Genomic DNA, 20830 nt, shown 5'->3' with positions numbered 1-20830 from the left:
CCTAAGAATTATTAAATCAACGGTACTCTGGCCAAAGCTTGCGTATATGGATGCCCGATCGTAAGAAATGTGGGTAATAAGTGAGCAGCGTTTACAGCACTGCGCAAAATTAAGTGCTGACATTTGCGGGGAACGCGAACGGTAGGGAGGAGATAATAAAAACGGGCACGAGATTGGCTTATAAATGGGGATTATAACAGACGCACCAAAATTATATCAATTTCGGGCCCACCATTCGCGGCCGCCTCGCCACCGCGACCGACATTTATAGAACAAAATAGAAATGAACAGAACAGAATAGAATGTTCAGGAAGAAAAGTTCTGCAAGGGCCTGAAACTTCCCGATCTGTGCTGCTCCTGGAGTTTTTTTCGGATGATTATTTAGGTGCCTTCAACAACATGGCCGCCAGAGTTCGCGTTGCGGCTATCTGGGCATGGTCCGGTGGATTCTATACATCTAGTGCTCGTCCAAACGGTTTTGAATGCGTTTGTGTTGGGAGCTGTAACTATCTCGGTGGACAGGCTATTCAATTCATTTATGTCACATACGCGGAATGTTTTGTGGCGATGAGAGCTATTTGCAGTGGGCTCCTTGAGGTTCAAGGGGTGCTCTGCAGCGTCGCGCTCCCCAGTGTCACGCTGAAACAATTCATCAGGGCTGATTCTCAGCCTGACTGTGGTTGTCCAGTACACCATGAGCATGTCTCCTGGACAGCTCCGGTAGTACGTGCCTGGCAGCTTGAGCATCTTTAGCCTGCCCTTATAATCTAGGTGTGACACACACGTGGCCAGCTTGGATACCCTCCTCAATACTACTTCAACTGTGTCTTAGTCTCCACAATACATTGGCCCCCATGCATCTGCCATATTCGAGGTGAGGCCTGACCAGAGACTGGAACAGCACAGGCATAGTCTTGACATCTAGTGCATCAAAGGACCATTTAAACAGCCCCAACTTTCTATTGGCTTTTGCTACTGCGCTTGTCGTCTGAGCATGAAAATGAAGCTTCCGGCCCATCGAAATTTATTAATTCTTCTTACCATTAACTGTGTCAAGGTAAGAGATAATCTGATAGGAGAGTAATAATAAGTAGCCTTATTCCTCGGACAAAAACAAGGAGAATGGGGCTATGTTGGGTTGATATTTCGGCAGCATGCCTTTATCGAAACAACAGCAAAAGGAGGAAGGCACTTCCGCTACTGCGCAACAAACCTCCATTTCACCCGGCTGCCGAAGCACAGCGTAATCGTGTGAAACGGCGAAAAGGACCAATTTTGCCTTCCACAAGTAAATTCTCTTGACACGTGACGCGTGCAGCATTGGACTTGGCACCACGCGCTTTGCCAATTATATGTATGTCAAAATGTGCAAGCTTCTTGTCACTCATACTGGTGGTTTCCGAGTTTTCATCCGGTTTACGGCGGCGGTTAAGCCAAATTTGCGCAAATCGTACTCTTAAATAGCTTTCGACGACACTTTAACGCTACCAGTGGCCATTGGCCAGTACTGCGACAAACGCTAAAGGCACGCCGTGGACCTGCGAGAGCGTCGCTTCGTACTCCGCGTTGCATGGTGTCGATAGGTGCTGTGTGCGAAGCCCAGCTGGGTAGCTATCTGGGTTCAGCCCGCCCTCGTCAAAAAGCTGACGGTGGTAAGCCAGCCCCACAAAAGTATCCGGGGTCCCTGACGGCATGCTAAATTAGACACGATTTTCAAACCTTGCATTTGCATCAGAGCTTGCTGATTTCGTTCGCACGCATCGGCAGTCGGTCGGTGCCTGCTCCATGGCGATTGACCACCAGCAAAGGACCACGTGACGTGCCGGCTGCGAGGAGCAGAATTACGCTCAAGCTTATTTGTAATATGGCGGCGCAGCGGAGTATCAACGCACTTGAGATAAATTGGCCAACGGCTGAGAACAATGCGCACAACGGGGTATGCTGGGGACATAGCGGAATCTAAGCTTGATACTGTGCTGAGATGGTGAGCCGAAAACCCGAAAAATGGCTGGTTTGAGATGCATCGTACTCGTGCTGCCCCAAGCCTCAGAACGGAAAATCTTACACTTATTGTCGCCATTTTCATGCCCTTAATTGGTTGTTTTGAAGGTTTGCAGAACTCGAATTCACCAAACTGCCCATTCTTCTTATGTATAAGAAAATGATTTACACGTTGCTCAATTTTAAAGCATTTCACAAGTCATACTAACACTAAAAACTGAATAACGCCACTACTAATCAAGGCAATGTTTCATCTTTGAAGATGCTGACACAAACATCAAATGTGATGAAATAAGCTCACTTGTAACTATTGGTATGCTTTGAGGTGGAAAAGACTGTTTCTTGTGTTGTCTAGTTAACTTTTTTTGTCTAGACTAATCTAGACAAAACAAGTGTTCTTGTAAGTAAATATGCTCCCCATTACGTCATTGTTTGATCACATCATCATGCCTTGCACTACATTGATTGAGAGCCATTTGACGGTCGTTATATCTGGAAGTTGTGCTCGCGAATGCCAGATACGAACGATTCGACACTCATATATTTCTTGGCATTGATCGCCGCATGCCTAATGGAATGACAACATTTGAATGAAGTCGTTATGACATCATTGATGCCTGGGGGACTTTGAAATAGTTTCCCCGAAACAGTCTGCGCATCGTCACGGGCACGTAGTTCAGAAGCGAGAGGGACTTAACTCTTATGGAAGGCAGGGCCGTAAATTGCACCGAGTGATCTTCAACATGGCTATTTCAGTTCAAAACCTATATAAGGGTGGAACACTCCCTTTAAGCCGCAGACATTGGTTGGATGTAGAAATCACATTTGGGGTTTTTGTTTTGATTCATCTTTGACCGGGCTACGATAACGACCACCAAACGTGGACCATAGCAGTTTGACCATACAATACAGTACATATCGCCTGGCCTGTGATACTATCGTGGCCAAAAGCACCCCAAACAATCCACTTTCCAGGCCGATCCGGGAGTACCTACCGATTGCATCGCGGGTGGATGGAATCGGTCAATGGCTTCCAGAGCTACAAAGAACTAAAGTCAGCGCTGAGAAGTTGCGAGAAAACCCGCGTCACTACCACTCCCACTATCGCAGAGCGCAGGCACGTGGTAGCACGGTCACCACCCGTGTTGAAAGTTTGGGAATTTTGCATTTCAGGCGTTTCTACACATGCGATGTTCATTACGGTGCTGATCAGTAGTAACGCTTATCTCTGATCAACTCTTCTTAGGACTAAAACAGTACTGAATTTCTTCAAAAGCCTTAAAAAAGTTTTGTTCAGTCTGAAAGGCACCTAAATTCGAGTTCGCAGAAATGGAAGCCTCGGCTTCGCAGTCTCCGGCACTGCTACAGACAATTTCTGGTGTCCAGCACCTACCCTTTTCAGCATCGGAGTGCCAGGATCAAGTCAACAGTAAAGTTCGTAGGCGCTCTGGACAATGCAGTGAGTTCCAGAATTCTTCCAATCACAGCCTTCCAATGAAGCAGAGTATTTTTTGGTCCGCTCATGGAACCCTAACCTTCGTTTGTAGACCTTCCCAATGATCTGAGGGCTCGAAGTTGTCCATTTTTACGCCCTGAGTTGATGACACGCACTCAGTTGGCCGGTTCCTTGCTCCTTTGAAGATCAAAAACTTCTCAAGGGTCATTTTTGTATTTGATGGAATGTCAGCTTCGCTCATTTGGGCGAATCATTTGGGCGAAAAAAGCTCGTTGCATATCGAGACACAAAAGAAAAGGATTGCGCCGTTTGGCAATGGCAGGGAGAGAGCCACAGACTCCGGGTGCTACGTTACTGGAGGACAACGGCCTTTTACTCCGACATCTATAGGTGAAATAAATAACCTTAGCTTGATAGTAGTTCATACAGTTAATAGATGTCGCTGCAAGCTCTGAGGCTGATAGTGGTGGCATAACACAAGCATAATTTGTCTCATATTTCTACAAACTCAGAAGTTAAATTTTCATAGTATACTGCTTATGTTTTTGAGTTGTTTGAATTATAAAGCCACATTTGCTGAGAATTTCTGTGCAATTTGGCTTTCAACGTCACAAGAATGGCTGCCCTGCAATGTTGTGCGCCACACTCGCCGCACTCGTCTAACTGTTATAATTAGGTGGTTCAGGTGCCAGTTGTTGGATGGGTGGAAAAGCCTGGTGTGTTTTCTAGAAATTATTGTTGAAAACGTAGAAACTCTGTGACATCACTGCTTTACTCCAGAAGAAATAAATATTCTCTCAGAAGGTAAGAAGTCAGTCTAGCCATTTATCTGCCTTATCTGCCGCCCAGATGAGTAAACTCTAGCACGAATTTATATCGGACGCATCACAGGTTTAGAAAGGGAAGCATCGTTCAAGTGCAGGCTCCTCATTCTTGTCCATGCAATTTTGATTTTAAGGAATGTTGCTTTTGTGGGATACCTTGGTTAGCATTTCGATATATTGACCTCAGATATCAGAAAGTTTGATAGGTAGTGCCCTTCATTAGTTCATAGCCAAGTAAGGTATAATGACCACTTCCTGGATGTTCTCAAGCAAATGTGAGAAGGATGTGTAGGCTGATCAAAAGATTCATAGTTAGTGTGAGCCTAGTGGCTTTTGGTTAGGAGTTTTTCTGGCTTCACAGCTGCTTATGTCAGGAATTAATCCAGCATTACATCCCTGATGATTACTCTGTGTCCAAGCTGTTAGGGAAGGTGCACAGCAGCAGTCAGATCTTTGTCTGGTGAGAACCAAGTTCAGATGTAAGGCATTTCTCTAAATACCAGCCTTCATATAAAATCATGGTATTAGTATTGATGTTAACCATGAACATTTATGATGCCATGGTTGGATATATACAGGTGTTGCTGTGGCTTATGAGCTTGTGATACTGTGATTTGATGAATTCTTCAGATTGGGCAAAGCATCTGGGCTAAACCATTATCATATTGACTATGATGTCACACTGAATGTACAAAGAAAGGTAACATAGCAATTTAATCAGGTGTATCAGGCATTGACAACAGAAGCATTACAAGAGCAAAGCATTTCATGATGTAGGTGTCTTCTGATAGCTTTTTTATTGAAAAGGGTGCTTCCTTTTGTTAGCTTTCATTCAATTCAAGAGCAAATCAGTGGCCAGATAATATTTGTGCCATAAAGCTACTTTCACAAAGCCTGCTTGTACATAACTTACCCTGCAATGGCAATTCAGGGGTACAGTACCTTGTGTTCTGAGTGGTTTAGCTCAATGTTCTGATGAAAACTTATGCAGTACATGATTATTGTCACTAAAGACTAGTCATACATAACTTGTTGCCTATACTGGTGCATGTACAATCCATAGATAATTCAATAAAAGATAATGATGATATGCATCATATTCCTTTTGCACAAAACTAATGTGTCTAAGGTCCTTAGAATACAGATTAAAAAACCATGACACCATGCTTTTTGCATATTTTGGCATCACCTGGTGCTTCTAAATTGCACCTGGAAAAGTCTGCCTGTAACAATCATGACTGGACATGGTGTAGCCTGTTTGTACATCATGCTGTCCTGCTGTGTGATAACTGGATTGCCTGTCTAGGGTGACAAGTGGGGGACTGATACTGTGGGCTTAAGCAAGGGAACAATGGTCTCCAAAGCTAACTTACAAAACTTTGTGAGCACCAGCTGACCAGACAATACTTTTGCCATTGGTGGTCATTTCATGTTTATTTTAAGGAGGCTCATCTAAGAACTATAATCTTTCAGGGTGCATGACCCAGGGAATTCAGATATTTTGGTGGCAGTTGTGTAACTTCTTAGGTGTCTTTCGGTTCTGTTACAAGTACCGATTGGTTTGGAACCACCTTGGCAAGCTATGCCTGTTGTAAGAAAACAAATATGGGTTTTACTTTGTTTGGAGGGTGACCAATCACCAACTGTTTGTTCTAAATGACATGGATGCCTCAGTAAAAGACAACTAGCGAGGTGTGATACTTTATTAAAGGCATTGTTGAAGTTTCATTACAACTCCTCTGATCCATACTTCACCTGCATCCTAACTGTGCATATGGCCTGTGGGTTGCATGCATTCAGAATAATGCATTTGGAGAAATAGTTGTATAATAATTTTGCCTCTGCTTGCAAAGTAAATTCCTAAAGCAATGTGTAAATGTTCTTGTGTCCATTAAGTGTGCGTTATGGAAATCAAATCACCTAGGTTGGAAACTGATCACATGTTTCATGGCACCATTGAACAATTCTGATCATAAACCAGTTGGAGATCACATATTTTTTAGGAAGGCCATTGTATGCCCAACCAGCCAAGCTGTTCTCTAAGTTTGATGTCTCAAGCAAAATGCATACATGGTGTAGCTAAGTATGTAGGCCTGCACAGCTTACTAACATGCCAGCATTTGTTATTTCATGGGTAATTAAGTATGCCTTAAAATCTTAGTTACTGACACTGCTTGGGCAGTGTTAGGCATATTCTCTGATGATAAGTCAAGTTTGTGTAAATGCCAAGCTGGGGTGTCTCACTGGAGATGGTGTTAAATAAACTTAAAAGCAGCCTGTACAATGGCTATTTGAGCAAAAACACTTTCACAACATGAACACATAGGGTCCTGAATTAACCCAATTTTCCAGCACCAAAACATCTTGATCAAATCTTGCTTAGCATGTATTTTTCTGGTAATATTTTCCCATTATTTCCGCCATTCACACCAATCTCCAATATTGTAACATCTATTATTTGAATGGTTGGCTGCCAAGGCTGTGTCAAACTTGGCACAGAATAGCAAATTTCTAGTTCCAGTTCCAAATGCAATACAAGTTAAGGTTCATTGGTGTCCACCAATTTTGTCAGATCAGTTAGCAAGGGTTTGAATGTTTTCAAGTTTGTTTTTTTACAAATGGCCAGGTAATTTTGCAAACAACTTTGTTTCTTCATTTTCAAGCTTGGTTGCAGTTGGTTTTCTTTCTATCAAAGTTTGGCTTGTCTGTCAAATTAATGATGCAGCTTGCTTTCCACTCATCTTCTGTGTTTTTATCCCTAAAGAATTTGCATGTGTCTGACAAATCCATAGGTATGTTTGTTACCATTCCAAAGTTATGTGAACTGTTAGTAATTGCACTTGTAATGGACTCCACTTTAATGTTGCAATCATATGGTACAGGCCCATCACTAGCTTTATAGTTACACATGATGCTTATTTCACATCACATGCTTTTAGATGGTGCAAAGCCAGACAGCTCCTTTCTGGTGTTGCACAGCTGGTATTTAAAATGCTTATCCTCTTCAATATGTTCATCACATTATCCTACATCTGGGGAGGAATTTTATTCACATCTGAATCAGAATGTATGCCACTGGACTGCTCCTGGTCCATGCTTTTGTGATTTCATCACACCTATTGTGTCCAGTTGTTTTGAGAGGCTGGATAGAGTGCACTAGACAGATAGCCATTTGCAGTGACTGAGGCATACCCACAAAATTCCCAATTTGTTCAGGATATGATGCCACTTGTGCTGCCAGATGATAACATATTGCCAGGGAGCCATCCTGTGACCTAAAGCCCATGCTGTCCAACCAGCAATGTACTGCACCAGAGCCATGCTGTGAACTAAGACACCTGCTTCCCAACCACCAATATACTGTACCTGAGCCATGCTGTGACCCAACACCCCTGCTTCCCAGCCAGCAATGTACTGCACCAGAGCCATGCTGTGACCCAACACCCCTGCTTCCCAACCAGCAGTGTACTATGCCTGAGCCATGCTGTGATGTCATGCTTCTGCTCCCCATCCAGGAAGGAACCACACACTAAGTGTGAAGTGTTGTAATGTCACACCCTGGGTCATCAAATAAGAATGCGCTGGACCTGACCCGTACCGTGATGCCATAACCCCGCTCCCAAACAGGTGACACTCAGCACGTGATCTGTATTATGTGACGCCTAGCTGCCCAACAGTCATGGCACCACACTTGAGCTATGTTGTGCTGCTGCTGACCAGTGTGGCGATGTCCTGGCAGCGGAGAGCGATGCGCCGCACCTGAGCCGCGCTCCGAGGCCGGCCGCCATGGGGCAGGCGCACAGCTCCGTGCCGTCGGCGCTGCACCTGCAGCACGGCCTGGGCGGCGGCGCCGCCGCGCCCTTCCCCTCCCAGTACCATGTCAAGGCCAGCAGCAGCGGCAGTGTCCTCACGCCCGCCTACCAGAAGCGGCTCAGGTAGGCGCTGGCCGACGCCCGTATGGTCGGGCGTGGGGACGGGCAGGCAGGAGATGGGGAGGGTAAGGTGGGTTGGGGTGGGGGGGGGACTGCTTGCTGTTTGGCGGGACTTATGGTACTTTAGGATATTTCGCAAGTAGCCATGTGTAGACCATTTTGTCATTTTCATGCGGCGACGTTCAGTCAAATTTCCCCAAACCATTTATGGACCTACAGCGTCAACCATCGTTGAGCAGATTTTTCCGAGGCAGTGGAGTTCAGAGCACAACATCAGTTCGCTCACCGTGATATTAACTACAGTGTGCATAGCTTCTCAGGTTGAGCAAAATCGAGGCAATGAACTCGTAATCTGTGACAAAACTCCAAGTCGTACGTTGGGGCGGACATTCCGCACATCGGATCTCGACCTCCTCCGATCCTCCGATAATGCGACGTTGCCGTGCTGGCTGCGGACGGGGAGCGTCGCAATATCGTGCCCTGCTAGTGCCGTCTCCCCCCCCCCCCCCTCCCCCCTGATAGCCGCTCAGTGGGCCTACTCGTGGTCATCAGTCATGCGGCGCGGGGTGCTCCGCAGCCGAGGTGACCCGGTCCTCGCGGGGTGGCCCGGTGTCGGGGTGACCCGGTCCTTGCGGGGTGACCCGGTGCCGACGTGACCTGGTCCTTGCGGGGTGGCCCGGTGTCGGGGTGACCCGGTCCTTGCGGGGTGGCCCTGTGTTGAGGTGACCCAGTCCTTGCGGGATGGCCCAGTGCCGAGGTGAGCCAGTCCGTGTCGGGCGGCCCGGTGTCGGGGTGACCCGGTCCTTGCGGGGTGGCCCGGTGCCGACGTGACCTGGTCCTTGCGGGGTGGCCCGGTGTCGGGGTGACCCGGTCCTTGCGGAGTGGCCCAGTGCCGATGTGAGCCAGTCCGTGTAGGACGGCCCAGTGCCTGGATGACGCGGTCCTTGCGGGATGGCCCAGTGCCGAGGTGAGCCAGTCCGTGAAGGGCGGCCCGGTGCCGGGATGACGCGGTCCTTACGGGACGGCCCGGTGCCGAGTGTGACCCCGTTCTGGCCGTGCTCCAGCCGCGACAAGAAGAAGATCGGCGGCTTCGCGACGCTGCGTCGACGGCTGGGCCGGCGGCGGCGTCACCACAAGACGCAGGACCACGCCAAGGTAGGGGCGCGGCGAGCCGCCTGCTGCGGGGCAACACGGAACGATGCGGGCTGGGGTGAGGACCGCGCGACACAGTGTGTTGTATTGCATTGGAATCGAACTCTATACACGGATTGGCTGTCACGGTTCTACGTCGAACCACTACAGGCGGAGCTAGTAAGGTGATTGATAGCATAAAATGCACACGAATAGTACGCACGCCCCTCACGCAACGTATAACACACAGCACAAATCGAAAATCCGCTATTTGAGCAAGAAGCCCTCGCCAGACCCCTCCTTGGGCGGTATGTGGTGCGAAGCCGGGTCTGGTGGGTCGGGTGGGGTGTCCTGTGGGCTTATGTCGTGGGGTGTCCGAAGTTCTCTGAAAGGGTGTCGTCCTCCATTGTCTCTCCATCCGATAAGAGGCCTGCCAGTTCCGGCTCAATAGAGCATGGAAGCGGTTGGGTTTGGTGTGCTCCAGCCGTTGCTCACGTCAAGGCTCTGCGTTAACGGTGAATAGCTGGCTTACGAGTCACTAGACAGTTTCCGCGTCTTGTCGAAATGCCACCTCCGACGTGAGCCATTCCAGTGGCAAATTTCTCACCTTGCTTATATGGGCATGAAAGCCTGGGCTCATTCGCGTTTTTGGGCTTCATGCGTGTTAACCTGACGCTGAAAATCAGGTTTGTGCCCCGGTTGTCCTTATCGGGCGTTGACGCTGAGACGGCCCCGCTTGGCTCGCTGCCTTCGTCATAAATCAAGCGCAGAGGCAGCATGTCGTGAGTGATGTGGGAATGTGACGGCGACGTGCACCGCGACTGCCTCTGTCCAAGGCCGCGCGTGTGCGCGCATGCGTGTGTGCGGATTGGCTAACCGAGACCGGGTGCGGCAGCTGGCCGGTTGAGACTGTGTTTGCACTACACGACTAGTCCAGACCGCACACGTCAGCTGACTCGCCCAACTCGCGTATGTCGGCCACCTGACCCCAGCCATAGGGGTGCACCTGGGGACTGTGACCGGGTTTCTTGTGGCGGCCGGCTGTGGCGGGGGCCGTGCGCGTCAGCTGTCCCGCCGTCGGCCGGCGGCGGCTGAGCCAGCTCTGCACGTGTGCGCAGGTGATCCGGGAGTACATCTGCGACTGGCCGGCGCGGGACGTGCGCGCCCTCAACGAGGAGTACCGGGCGCTGGGTCTGATGCGCGAGCTGGCGCAGAGCGCGGCCGCCGCCCGGCCGCTGGCTTCCTCCTGCCAGCAGGACCTGTGCGAGCTGTACCAGAGCCGCTACTGTGCCGACGTCGACCTCGTCTACCAGGGCTGTGTCTTCTCCGTGCACAGGTCAGTGGCGCCAGGCCACAGACGGATGGACGCGCTCGCTCACGGGCCAGTGCTCTGAAATTACAGTGCAGGGATGACGGCTTGGGGTGTTCCAACTTTGTGATGTTACCTTACGCTAGCGATTTTGAGTGTTGCCTGACGGATTATCCGTACGTGAGTTGATAGCGTGTGAGGTGTGTCAATAGGAATAGTTGGTAAATGATTGGATTTAGCTGATGTTCTTGTTGCGCCTAGAAAGTTAATATATATTTAACTGTTAATTCAGATGACTAAGCCAGTGCCTGTGTGTTACACGTGACCGATGACGTAGGCCAGCTTCGTCTGTGTCCTGTTCCTCACCGATATGTGGTCGTCCGGGGTGCATCCGGCTTCAACAGTGGACAGCCACAGCGCCGCCCCTCCAGAGGCACGCTCAGAGGCGTGTGACGCCCTTCCGCCACCACCAGGTCGATCCTGAGCGCGCGCTGCCCCTACTTCCGCAAGCTGCTGAAGGACCAGCCGCGACCGGGCGCGCCCGTGCCCGTCCGGATCCGCACGGCCGGCGTGGACCCGGAGCTGCTGAACGCGCTGCTGCAGTACCTGTACTGCGGCGAGCTCAACTGCTCGGGCCTGCTGTCGGCGGGCGCCGGCCGGCGCCGCCAGCTGGACGTGTTGGCGCAGCTGGAGGCCGAATTCGGCGCGCCGGCGCCGCTCGAGCGCGACATGAAGTACCTGCTGGAGACGGCCGACCTGGCCGACGCGCTGCTCGTGTTCCGGCCGGCCGGCGGCGGCGCGCACGACGCGCATCCGCACTCGTTCGAGTTGCCCTGCCACAAGGCCATCCTGAGCGCGCGCAGCCCCTTTTTCAAGGCGTTCATCGACCGGCGCATGAAGCTGAGCGAGGCGGGCGGCGAGCGCGCGCGTGGCAAGGCGCCCATCCGCATCGAGCTCGACGAGACGGTGCTGCCGCGCCGCTACGCCTACGTGCTGCTGCGCATCATGTACATGGACACGGTGGACCTGAGCCTGATCCTGCACAGTAGCAGCGAGCCGAGCGTGTGCCGGCCCATCAGCCTGGTGGACGAGGCGGTGGAGCTGTACCAGATCGGGCGGTTCGTCGAGCTGGACGTGCTGACGCAGGCCAGCGAGGACCTGATCCTGGAGGCGCTCTGCGTGGAAAGCCTGCCCCGCATCCTGCGCTGGTCGGCAGAACCGCACGGCTCGCAGTGGGTGCACCGCCAGGTGAGCGGCTGCCGGCGGCGGCGCGCGGGCGCTCTGTGACGGTGCTGGATGCCAATGGCCGGTTGGGGCGGATGCGTTTCGAACAAGTTACGTTTTGGACATGCTCTTTTCGGTCGTTGCCCCGTTGGGCGTTTGCTGGCATTTAGCAAAGGCATTTGCTGTGCCGTTCGCTCAACTTTGTTGTCTCACTGACTGCTGTGCTGGCTCTTGCCAGCTCCTCCCACCCACTCCTCTCTACTTCCAGCTGCATGGGACATGGAAAAGATAGAAAAAGGAGACAGTCACCCAGTTTTCAAGCCAATTATTGCATTACTCATATAACTGATTTACTGTTACGCTTTCATGAAACACATGTGCCCCGCCACTCATCCCTACGTTCCTTAACCTCTGCCGATACTTGAACCCCTCAAGCTTTGAGCAGTATAGCATTAGTGCTTAGCTTTGACCACTCATCCGTGCTTGGCAGGGAAGCTCACTATGCTGACCGTGCTGACGTACGCGTCCTCCGCCTCATCGTGTGTCGTGTTCCACGCCCCGGAGTCCGCTGCGGCCCCCCTGCGATGATCCCGGCCCTCCCGTCTGGGGTCAGCCGAGGCAGCTACTGTACCCCGGCCCGCCTCCCGCCCGTGCGCGCCCTCTGACACGGCTCCGGTGCGACCTCAGGCGCTGCAGTTTCTGTGCGAGGAGTTCAGCGCAGTGGTCTGCACGCCGTCGCTGCACGAGCTGTCGCTGTCGCAGCTGGCGGCTGTCGTCAGCTCCGACTTCGTGCAGGCCAGCGAGCTGGAGATCCTGCAGGGCATCATCCGCTGGAGCGAGCACCAGCTGGTCAGACGCATGGAGGAGCGAGGTGCGTGGCGCCGCCAGCTGCGCGCTCGCGGCGCAGCCCGCGGCGAGAGCGGTCGACGCCTCCGCCGAGCAGTGCCACCGAGAGCGGGGCGGCGGGCTGATCCTGCGTCTCAACATGGGATTTGAGCTAGTGTGTCACGGCGTGAAGCTTGAGCCGAGCCCGGAAACCTGAAATGTAGGCCCCCAGACACAGGGGATCTCACGACAAAGCTTGCAAATGAGCATGGGGTCCTGGAAGATACTTTCGCAGCATATAACGGATCCCGTTTTCAGGAGTGTTTTCGGGTTTTCCTCCACAACGGGCAATATGAGTCCTGACCAAGCAGCCCCTTGTGTAGAATGTCAAATCCAAAGTATTCTCGCAAAATACACAAAGAATTGCTGTATCCCAGTAGATGATGAGTGGGGTGGACTGTAATGCAGCAGCATAGGACATAATATTCGGATCCTTGGGCGTGCAGAAAGTTTGCTCAGCGCATGAGCATTCACAGCATTTGGTCATCTGGGGCCTGCCGAATGCCAGAGGGCAATACGTCTCATCAAAATCAGCTTGTCAAACCTTACCACCATAATGTAGCTGATGTAGTCACCAGGTTGTCACCATGTCACTACGTTTTTGGTTGTAACTGGTAGTCAATAGGTTGACATAAGTGCTTCATGCCGTGCTGGTGTGCGGTTAAGCTGTTGCGGTCTATGCGAATAACTGTACTTCCGAGACATACATTTGGAAGATTGGACAGCTCTCATCCAGGATTTGCTTTGAACAAATGTAATACGCTGCATGTTGACCTGAGTCCCGTAAGATCCAGCAGCCAAAGTTGAAGCCGAATTCAAGATAGGGAAAGGCCTTGCAGATACACTGAGACGCGCATATTTGATCGCGGAGAATCCCGCAAAAAGCATCTATAGACGGCGCTGATGGAAAATTATATCTTTACACCACCCATGTCAGTGTTCCAAGGAGCGACTACCATCACTACCATTCCGTAGGTGGAGGTATAGTCTTCGGAATATTTGGGATGAGGTGTTAGTACAGGATATGGAGTAGCGTTCTCAGATGCTTCAGAGGGCCAATTAGCACCGTGTGATATTTGGATATTTGGGATGAAGTGTTAATACAGGATATGGAGTAGCGTTCTCAGATGCTTCAGAGGGCCAATTAGCACCGTTTGATATTCGGATATTTGGGATGAGTTGTTAGTACAGGATATGGAATGGCATTCTCAGATGCTTCAGAGGGCCCATTAGCACCTGAGGACGGCCTCAGAAAGACGAGGCGTTGTATGCAAACTAACAGTGTTGACGACGGATGTGTTGTGAGCTTTTTCAATATGGCCGTGCCATTCAACAAAGTCAAAACAGCCCGTAATTGTGCCACTGCTGTGAATGACGCGGTTATTAATGTCAGATGGAACTATTTGTGTTATGTGTTTGTAGGACAACGTTAGCTCCGTACGCACAAGTTATTCGGGGATTGCGCAAAAAATCGTTTCTTTGTGCGGGTCTTAAATGGATTAGAATTGGTTAGCAGAATCTGTGCGTGAACTTAACTACTGAACGATGTAGATTTACAATTCAAGATACAAATAGGTTGCTTTACTTCGCCATCAAACTTGCTGTGCTATACAATTCTGCACATGGATGCAAAATTATGGCTAAAAATGGAAATGAACGACTTGCAACGCAAAGGCACATAGATCAGCATAACATTAGCATCTAGTCGGCACAACTTGTGTAGGTGATAACTTTTAACAAAATGCGGCACTGACCTCGGGTCGGCGCGCTGGTCCCGGTCTTGTGGCCCGGCCGTGTTCCGCTCTCGCTCCGTTGCCGATCGTCGGCCGGTGTTCTCCGGAGGCCGGCTGAGCACCGCAGCACCGTCACTGTGCCGACAGAGCCGAACCTGCTGTCGCACACGGCCCACTCTGTGACCAAGAAGGGTGTGAAGCGGCGCGAGCTGAGCGACGCCGAGCTGCGCGAGGTGATGGCGCCGCTGCTGCCGCACCTGCGGCTCGACCACCTGCTGCCCGTCGACCACGACACGGTCACAGCCGCCATCCGGCGCGGCCTCATCAGCATCCCGCCGTCGCACATGATCGGCGAGGACACCAGCAGCCGGTGCGTGGCGGCGGGGGTGGGATCCGGGGTTGTCGCCGGAGCGGGGCGCGACAGACGGGGATGACGGCTCGGGGAGAGTGACCGCCTGGCTGTATGTGATGGCTGCCGCGAGGCGGCACCTTGTGAGCAAGGCAGCTTGTCTGACCGGCTGCATATGGGAACTGTTGCGAAGCATAAGTGACGCGTCGTAGAACAGTGCCTGGCTGACAGGTCCCAGTTAACCCCATCGACTGCAGCCAGTCAACTCTAATACCAGTCTGTCGTGGAGCAGTGCCTGACGGACAGGTCCCAGCTAACCCCATCAACAGCAGCCAGTCAACTCTAACACCAGTCTGTCGTGGAGCAGTATCTGACTGGCAGGTCCCAGCTAACCCCATTGACAGCAGTCAGTCGACTCTAACACCAGTCTTCTGTGATCGTGACGCTGCGAGTTGGTCGGTCTCGCTGCACCCTTTCCGGTATGTCGGCGGGATGCTTCCAGAGGCGCGTTACCGCCGCCCACTGCCTGACACGCCACTGTTCGTCTCGACTTTGTTAGTGTCGTGAGTCGACAGCACCCTGTGGCCGTCCAGACCCTCCCCAGCGCCCCCGAGCCAGTGGTGCCCTCTGAGCGCACGCCTCCGGCGCCGACAGGGCCCGCTCCTGGTTCCGGGGCAAGCGAAAACGCGGCGAGTACGTGCGGCCGCGCTACTTCCTGCCCTACGTGGAGGAGGTCAAGGTCAGATCGGTGAGTGGCCCTCGACTCGGCGGGTGACCAGGCAAGTTTGCTCTGTGGAGGCCGAAGTTGGATTGGTGGGTGGCTCGGGACGCTGCTGGTGGTCCATGTGGTTCCGAGCTGCGTCGAGATGGCGTGATTTTGTAATGCGTGGGTTGGAAGCATGGCCACATTTCGATCTGACGTGATAATGGATGATTGCCAGTGGCAGAAACTTGGAATGACATAGCTTTCATTAATATCGCGGGCCGTAAAAAAAGCAATTAAGTCACATAGTTAAAACTGCTGTATTCGGAGTTCCCAATGGTGTTTTTAATGTACCCCGCAAACAAAATAGCTCTGGGTTCTCCACATGGGTCAGAGTCAGAAATATTACCATATGGCGCTCGCCGTTTCCCCACCCCGCCCCCACCCTCCCCTGCCTGGTGTGCGTCCCCGAGCCCTGCCCGGTCTGATGAGTGTCCTGCCGTCAGGCGATGCTCGAGAGTCACCTGGGCAACGAGTACGGTACGGGCGTGTTCCACTACCAGCACAGCGTGGCGGCCACGATCCCGGACGCGCTGTACATGGTGGACGGCGAGGCGCACGCAAGCGCCGCCGACGCCGACTCCTCTGCCGGCGAGGACGATATTCCCGGTGAGGCCCCGTCCGAGCCAGCACCGGCGGGCGGACGACAGCGCTGGCCGAATGAAGCGTCGGTCTTGTCTGCGTTGTCGGAGGGCTGGTTCAAGTCGCCTGCCGCGGACTGTTGTGCTGCCGAAATGGCGTGGTGTGGCCTGATGGTGGGCGCCGCTAGGCAGTCGGGTTAGAAGTGATTGTCTACGTTTATGTGCTAGTACCTTGCGCCATGTCGGCACCACAGGAGCTCGCGGTAGTTGATGTGAAGGAAGACGGCCCATGTCATCATCATCCTTTTAGAAATTGTTTGTGTAAGAAACCCAGCGATACGCCCTATTTTGGAGCAAACACTCACACATAACATCAGCGGTTCAGACTTGGTGGAGTGTTGACACTGCTTTCAGAGTTGGTGAAGTGTTGAGTCTGTTCGTGTCGTCGTAGGTGGTGCAGTATCCCTCTTACGTACCCTCCCTGTGACGTGAGCTCTTTCGACCTCACTGTGACATACCTTCGACCTCGACCTGTTTGTGATATGTGATTTTGCGTGCCTCATTCCTGTTCACTTTGTCCATCCTGGAGTTTGACCCCCTCCTCCTTCTGTATGATAAGCCTGCATCCTTTCCGTGACTAGCGTCTGGTTGATCTCTACTCCCGTCTGCCCTGTCGCCAGCACGCATCTGTTCCCGTTTCCCGTGTGCCTCATGATGCCTGGTCACAGCGTCGTTCCGTTACAGTGGCGCCGCGGGCCGACATCCTGTCGGCGATGCTGCAGCGACAGCGCGAGCTGCAGGCGTCCGGCCTCTACCAGCGCGCCAGCACGTGCCTGCTGCTGACGCCGGCGCGCGTGCGCCGCCAGGTCGGCCTGCAGGTGGTGCGCGAGTACGGCCTGCCCGACTGTATGGTGCGGGTGCTGCAGGTCAGTCGCCGCCCCGCCCGCGCCGAGGCCACCAGGGCGCGCCTGATGCTGCCGGACGGCTGATGCTGCGCCGCAACACGGGATCATTACACGTGTTTTCCATTGCTGTTCGGCTGGGGTGTGATGTACTGAGCCGGTGCTACTGCACAGCTGTGCCTTGTTTTTGGGACTGGGTTGTAGTGGGGTGGTTTGTATTGCTGGGCTGATTTGGTCGCTCCATTCGTGGCTCCTTAGTGTCCCATACCCTGAGCGTTAGTCGTCTCTTGATCGCTGACATGCCTCCATGGTGTCTGATCCCTAACATTCTTCTACAGTGTCTGATCCCTGACACGCCTCTGCGGTGACACCGATCTCTGACATGCATCTGTGGTGTCTGATCCCTGACACGCTTCTGCAGTGTCCCTGATCCCTGACACACCTCCGCGGTACCCCTGATCCCTGACACGCCTCTGCATTGTCCCTGATCTCTGACATGCCTCTACAGTGTCTGATCCCTGACACGCGTCTACAGTGTCCCTGATCTCTGACATGCCTCTACAGTGTCAGATCCCTGACACACCTGTGTAGTGCCCCTGATCTCTGACATGCCTCTACAGTGTCTGATCCCTGACACGCCTCTACAGTGTCCCTGATCCCTGGCGTGCCTCTGCAGTGTCCCTGATCCCTGACACGCCTCTGCAGTGTCCCTTTATCCCTGACACGCCTTTACGATGTCGCGCAGGAGGCGAGCCGGCGCAGCGAGGGTCAGCTGACTGTGACGCAGGCCGGCAGCCGGTGGCGCTCCACCAACGACCTGCCGCGGCACTGCCTGCTCACCTTCCCGGAGCCGGAGCCGGCCCAGTTCCGCACCCTGGACGTGAGTCAGCCGGCCGCCGGCTGCACCGCCGCGCGCGGCGTCGGCACGGCCGTCTCCCCCAGCGGCGGGGCGGCACTTTTAGTACATGTTTCGTTGCGTTGTGTGTTTTGCTGTCCGTTGGCGATGCATTCTTTGCTTCACCGCGGTGGTATGGGTTTGTCGATGTGGGTCCGGTTTTTGCCGTGGGGCTGCGGCGTGTGACGTTAGTAGGTAATAGGGATGATTTTTTTGTAACATTTACTTAATCGACGATCATTTGATATGAATTAGTTACTAGCCATGTTCATGGCAAATTGATTAGCTGACATGCTGTATGGTTCTCCTGATTGTATCCCGGAACTTTGGGATTATGATTCGGACGTGGTATGAACATTCCGTCACTGCGAATTGTTGAAGCATGATGGCACACAACACAGCAAGTAGTTTATCACCTCCTGTAGTAAACACAACTCAGTGTTCATCAACACTTCGTATGCACGTATGTACGTATGCACAGCACACGTTCTGGTATGTTGCTAATAAATCATGTGATGGGAGCAACGGCCATTATAGATCCGTCGCTGCTATCGTTCACGTCGCGTCATGGGTGACCATGTTGGATGTCAGTCCACCTTTCGCACCGCATGGTCTTTCTGTTGCGTGTCCAACCACGCAGTGATACGAGTATCCCCCTCGCACGCTCCGCCTGCGCTGTCTCACACCGTTTTTGCCCCCCCCCCCCCCCCCCCCCTCCCCTGCCCGTCTCGCTGTCCCGCCTGTTGACGGCGGATGACGCCGCCGTGGCGCCGGCAGCTGGAGGCGCTGAACCTGCGCGAGCCGGGCCACCTGTCGACCATGCCGGACGTGGCGCTGGCCACGGGCACGCTGCCGCGCCAGCGCTCGCTGCGCCAGATGCGCGAGCGCGAGCTGGAGCTGGACCTGGGCGACGGCACGCGCCACTACCAGAGCCACTGACGGCCGGCGCCGGACGTGTGCGTCTGCACCTGCACCCTGCAGTGACGCGACTCCACGTCCGGCCGACCGCGCCGCCGCCGCCGCCGCCGCGACCGACGCCGCCGCCGACGACGACATCACCACATTGTAGATCTCATCCATTGTGCGCCTTACCTGCTGCCATATTCGCTGCCGCCGCCGGCGCCGGGCGGCGTGCGCGGCGCCGCGGGAGGAGTACAAAGCCGTCGCCCGGGCCGGCTGCGGGCCCGCGCGCCGCCTCTCCCCTCGTCTGCGCGCGCCTGGTCCGCCCGGCGGCCGGCAGGCGTGGGCCGCGCGCGCGCGCGCTCGTGCCGATCGCTCTCTCCTGTCGCGACAGACAGCTGCTCTACCTCTCACGGTGACGGGCTGCTGCGCGCACGTGCTCGTGCGCCCGCTCTGCGCGCGGACCACTGGTGCGTCAGTGGCGAGCGCCGGTGGAGACCCGGAGCGCCGGGCGACGCCGCCGCCGGCGCCGGCCCGCGAGCGGCCGTGTGATTCACGTTTTGCCAGCTGCAATATGCCGGCGCGCTCCTGTCGCGCCCGGCTCTGTTGACCGCTCGGCGTTCACTGGTGATTTCGTTGTGCCCCAGATGTGATAGTGTGCAGTTTTCATACCTATACATATATATCTGTGTGTTTTGTGCGTACGCGTGCGTGTCATGTGTTTGTGCTCCACGGTCTGTCGTGGTTTTGCCCGGGTATTGGCCTTGCTCGCCGCAGGGGTCTGCAGCGTGGACCCCTCGCGAGCATTCCTCACGAACACCGAACAAATGTTATCCACTCAAATGACGATCGACCAAATAGCCTCCCTCCGCACCTGATTTCACGGTTGTGTTCTGGCGGGATGTGTGCGGCGTCCGCGCGCCGGCGGCAGCGGACCGCCCCCGTCGTGTCGCGATCGCCGCGCGGCGCGGCGGGCCGTTGCGCTCCGGCGGCACCGGTGTTCACCGGCGCGCGGCTCGGCCAGAGCGAGCAGCGACCACTAACCCGTTCCGTGCGCACGGGCAGGCCCGAGTGTGTGCGACAGTGACGCGGCTTACGCTGAGGGCGTGTGTGAGCCGGGCCCCCGTGCCGCGATCGCTGATTGGTCGGAGAGGGCCGGCCGACTGCCGCCTCGCTGAGGGCCACTGCGACACGTAACACTGGTTTGTATTACACCGTATTCACTTATCGCTTGCTGTTGGTATATACGTTGTAGTCCTTGTACAATTGCTGCGACTTTAGGATCAATACAATACTTATATTCACGTATGCACAATGCTTCTGGCGTGGGTGCTGGTGTGTTGGTCAGAAATCTGCGACGGAGGTCCCCAAGCAGCTTGGGGTCTCGGTTGGGGAGCGACCCTCCCCAAATCATGAGCCTTGGCATTCCGTCCACATTCGGCGTCGGTTTGGGCTCGGGGATGGCTGTCAGCGGTTCCGGCCTTGCACTGGCGAATTCAGTGGGAATGTCGATATGAAATGGTCCAGATCGCACCAGCGGACTGTTGGTGATGGAGAGCCTTCCCATGTCAATGCCAATCAAACCGCTGGAGGGTATTTCATGTCATGCATCAGCTAGCTTTTGACCAGGACACCGCCCAGCTGTAGCTTTTGTAAAGAAAGTTCGACAAGCTACACAGCTGATTACTATAGACAACGCGCAAAGCCCCTCAGATCTGCGTTATTCCTTGGATAAAGACTGAAGAACACAACGGACATTTGTGACAAGAACCTTGTGTCTGCTCGGTTGCGGTTCCGTAATATTGCGGGTGCTAGCCTCGGCCGCTGGAGCTCAAACCTCTGCTCCCAAAAGAAAGATCACTTTTAAAGGAGGACGCCCAGCCTCGCCGGAACCTACTGAAGACCGTGGTCCCTTTTCAACGGGGTCATTCTACCGGGTTGGAAA

At 53.6% G+C, this 20830-nt stretch overlaps 1 protein-coding gene across 1 annotated transcript; it reads left to right on the top strand.

The window, feature by feature from the left end:
* Positions 1 to 4145: 4145 nt before the first annotated feature.
* LOC119094629 (BTB/POZ domain-containing protein 7) lies at positions 4146 to 19135 on the top strand. Its single transcript, XM_037217714.1, has 12 exons — positions 4146 to 4261; positions 8021 to 8216; positions 9278 to 9368; positions 10463 to 10680; positions 11127 to 11901; positions 12565 to 12748; positions 14643 to 14865; positions 15499 to 15592; positions 16054 to 16216; positions 16933 to 17114; positions 17836 to 17970; positions 18763 to 19135. Exons 2-12 carry the CDS (start codon positions 8068 to 8070, stop codon positions 18922 to 18924), a joined length of 2376 nt encoding a protein of 791 aa, XP_037073609.1. The 5' UTR covers positions 4146 to 4261; positions 8021 to 8067; the 3' UTR covers positions 18925 to 19135.
* Positions 19136 to 20830: the final 1695 nt, after the last annotated feature.

This window comes from Pollicipes pollicipes, unplaced genomic scaffold, assembly GCF_011947565.3.
Source record: "Pollicipes pollicipes isolate AB1234 unplaced genomic scaffold, Ppol_2.1 Scaffold_4002;HRSCAF=4701_pilon_pilon_pilon, whole genome shotgun sequence".
In the NCBI taxonomy this organism is placed as follows: domain Eukaryota; kingdom Metazoa; phylum Arthropoda; class Thecostraca; order Pollicipedomorpha; family Pollicipedidae; genus Pollicipes; species Pollicipes pollicipes.
The sequence above is the reverse complement of the archived record's forward strand: the minus strand, read 5'-3'. Positions and strand labels throughout refer to the sequence as shown.

Bases quoted from the DNA above. Each gene is read 5' to 3' on its own strand.
- LOC119094629 (XM_037217714.1), top strand. From the start codon at position 8,068: ATGGGGCAGGCGCACAGCTCCGTGCCGTCGGCGCTGCACCTGCAGCAC. The intron at 15,593-16,053 runs GTGAGTGGCCCT...TCCTGCCGTCAG, and splicing joins AGGAGGTCAAGGTCAGATCG to GCGATGCTCGAGAGTCACCT. The intron at 16,217-16,932 runs GTGAGGCCCCGT...GTTCCGTTACAG, and splicing joins CGGCGAGGACGATATTCCCG to TGGCGCCGCGGGCCGACATC.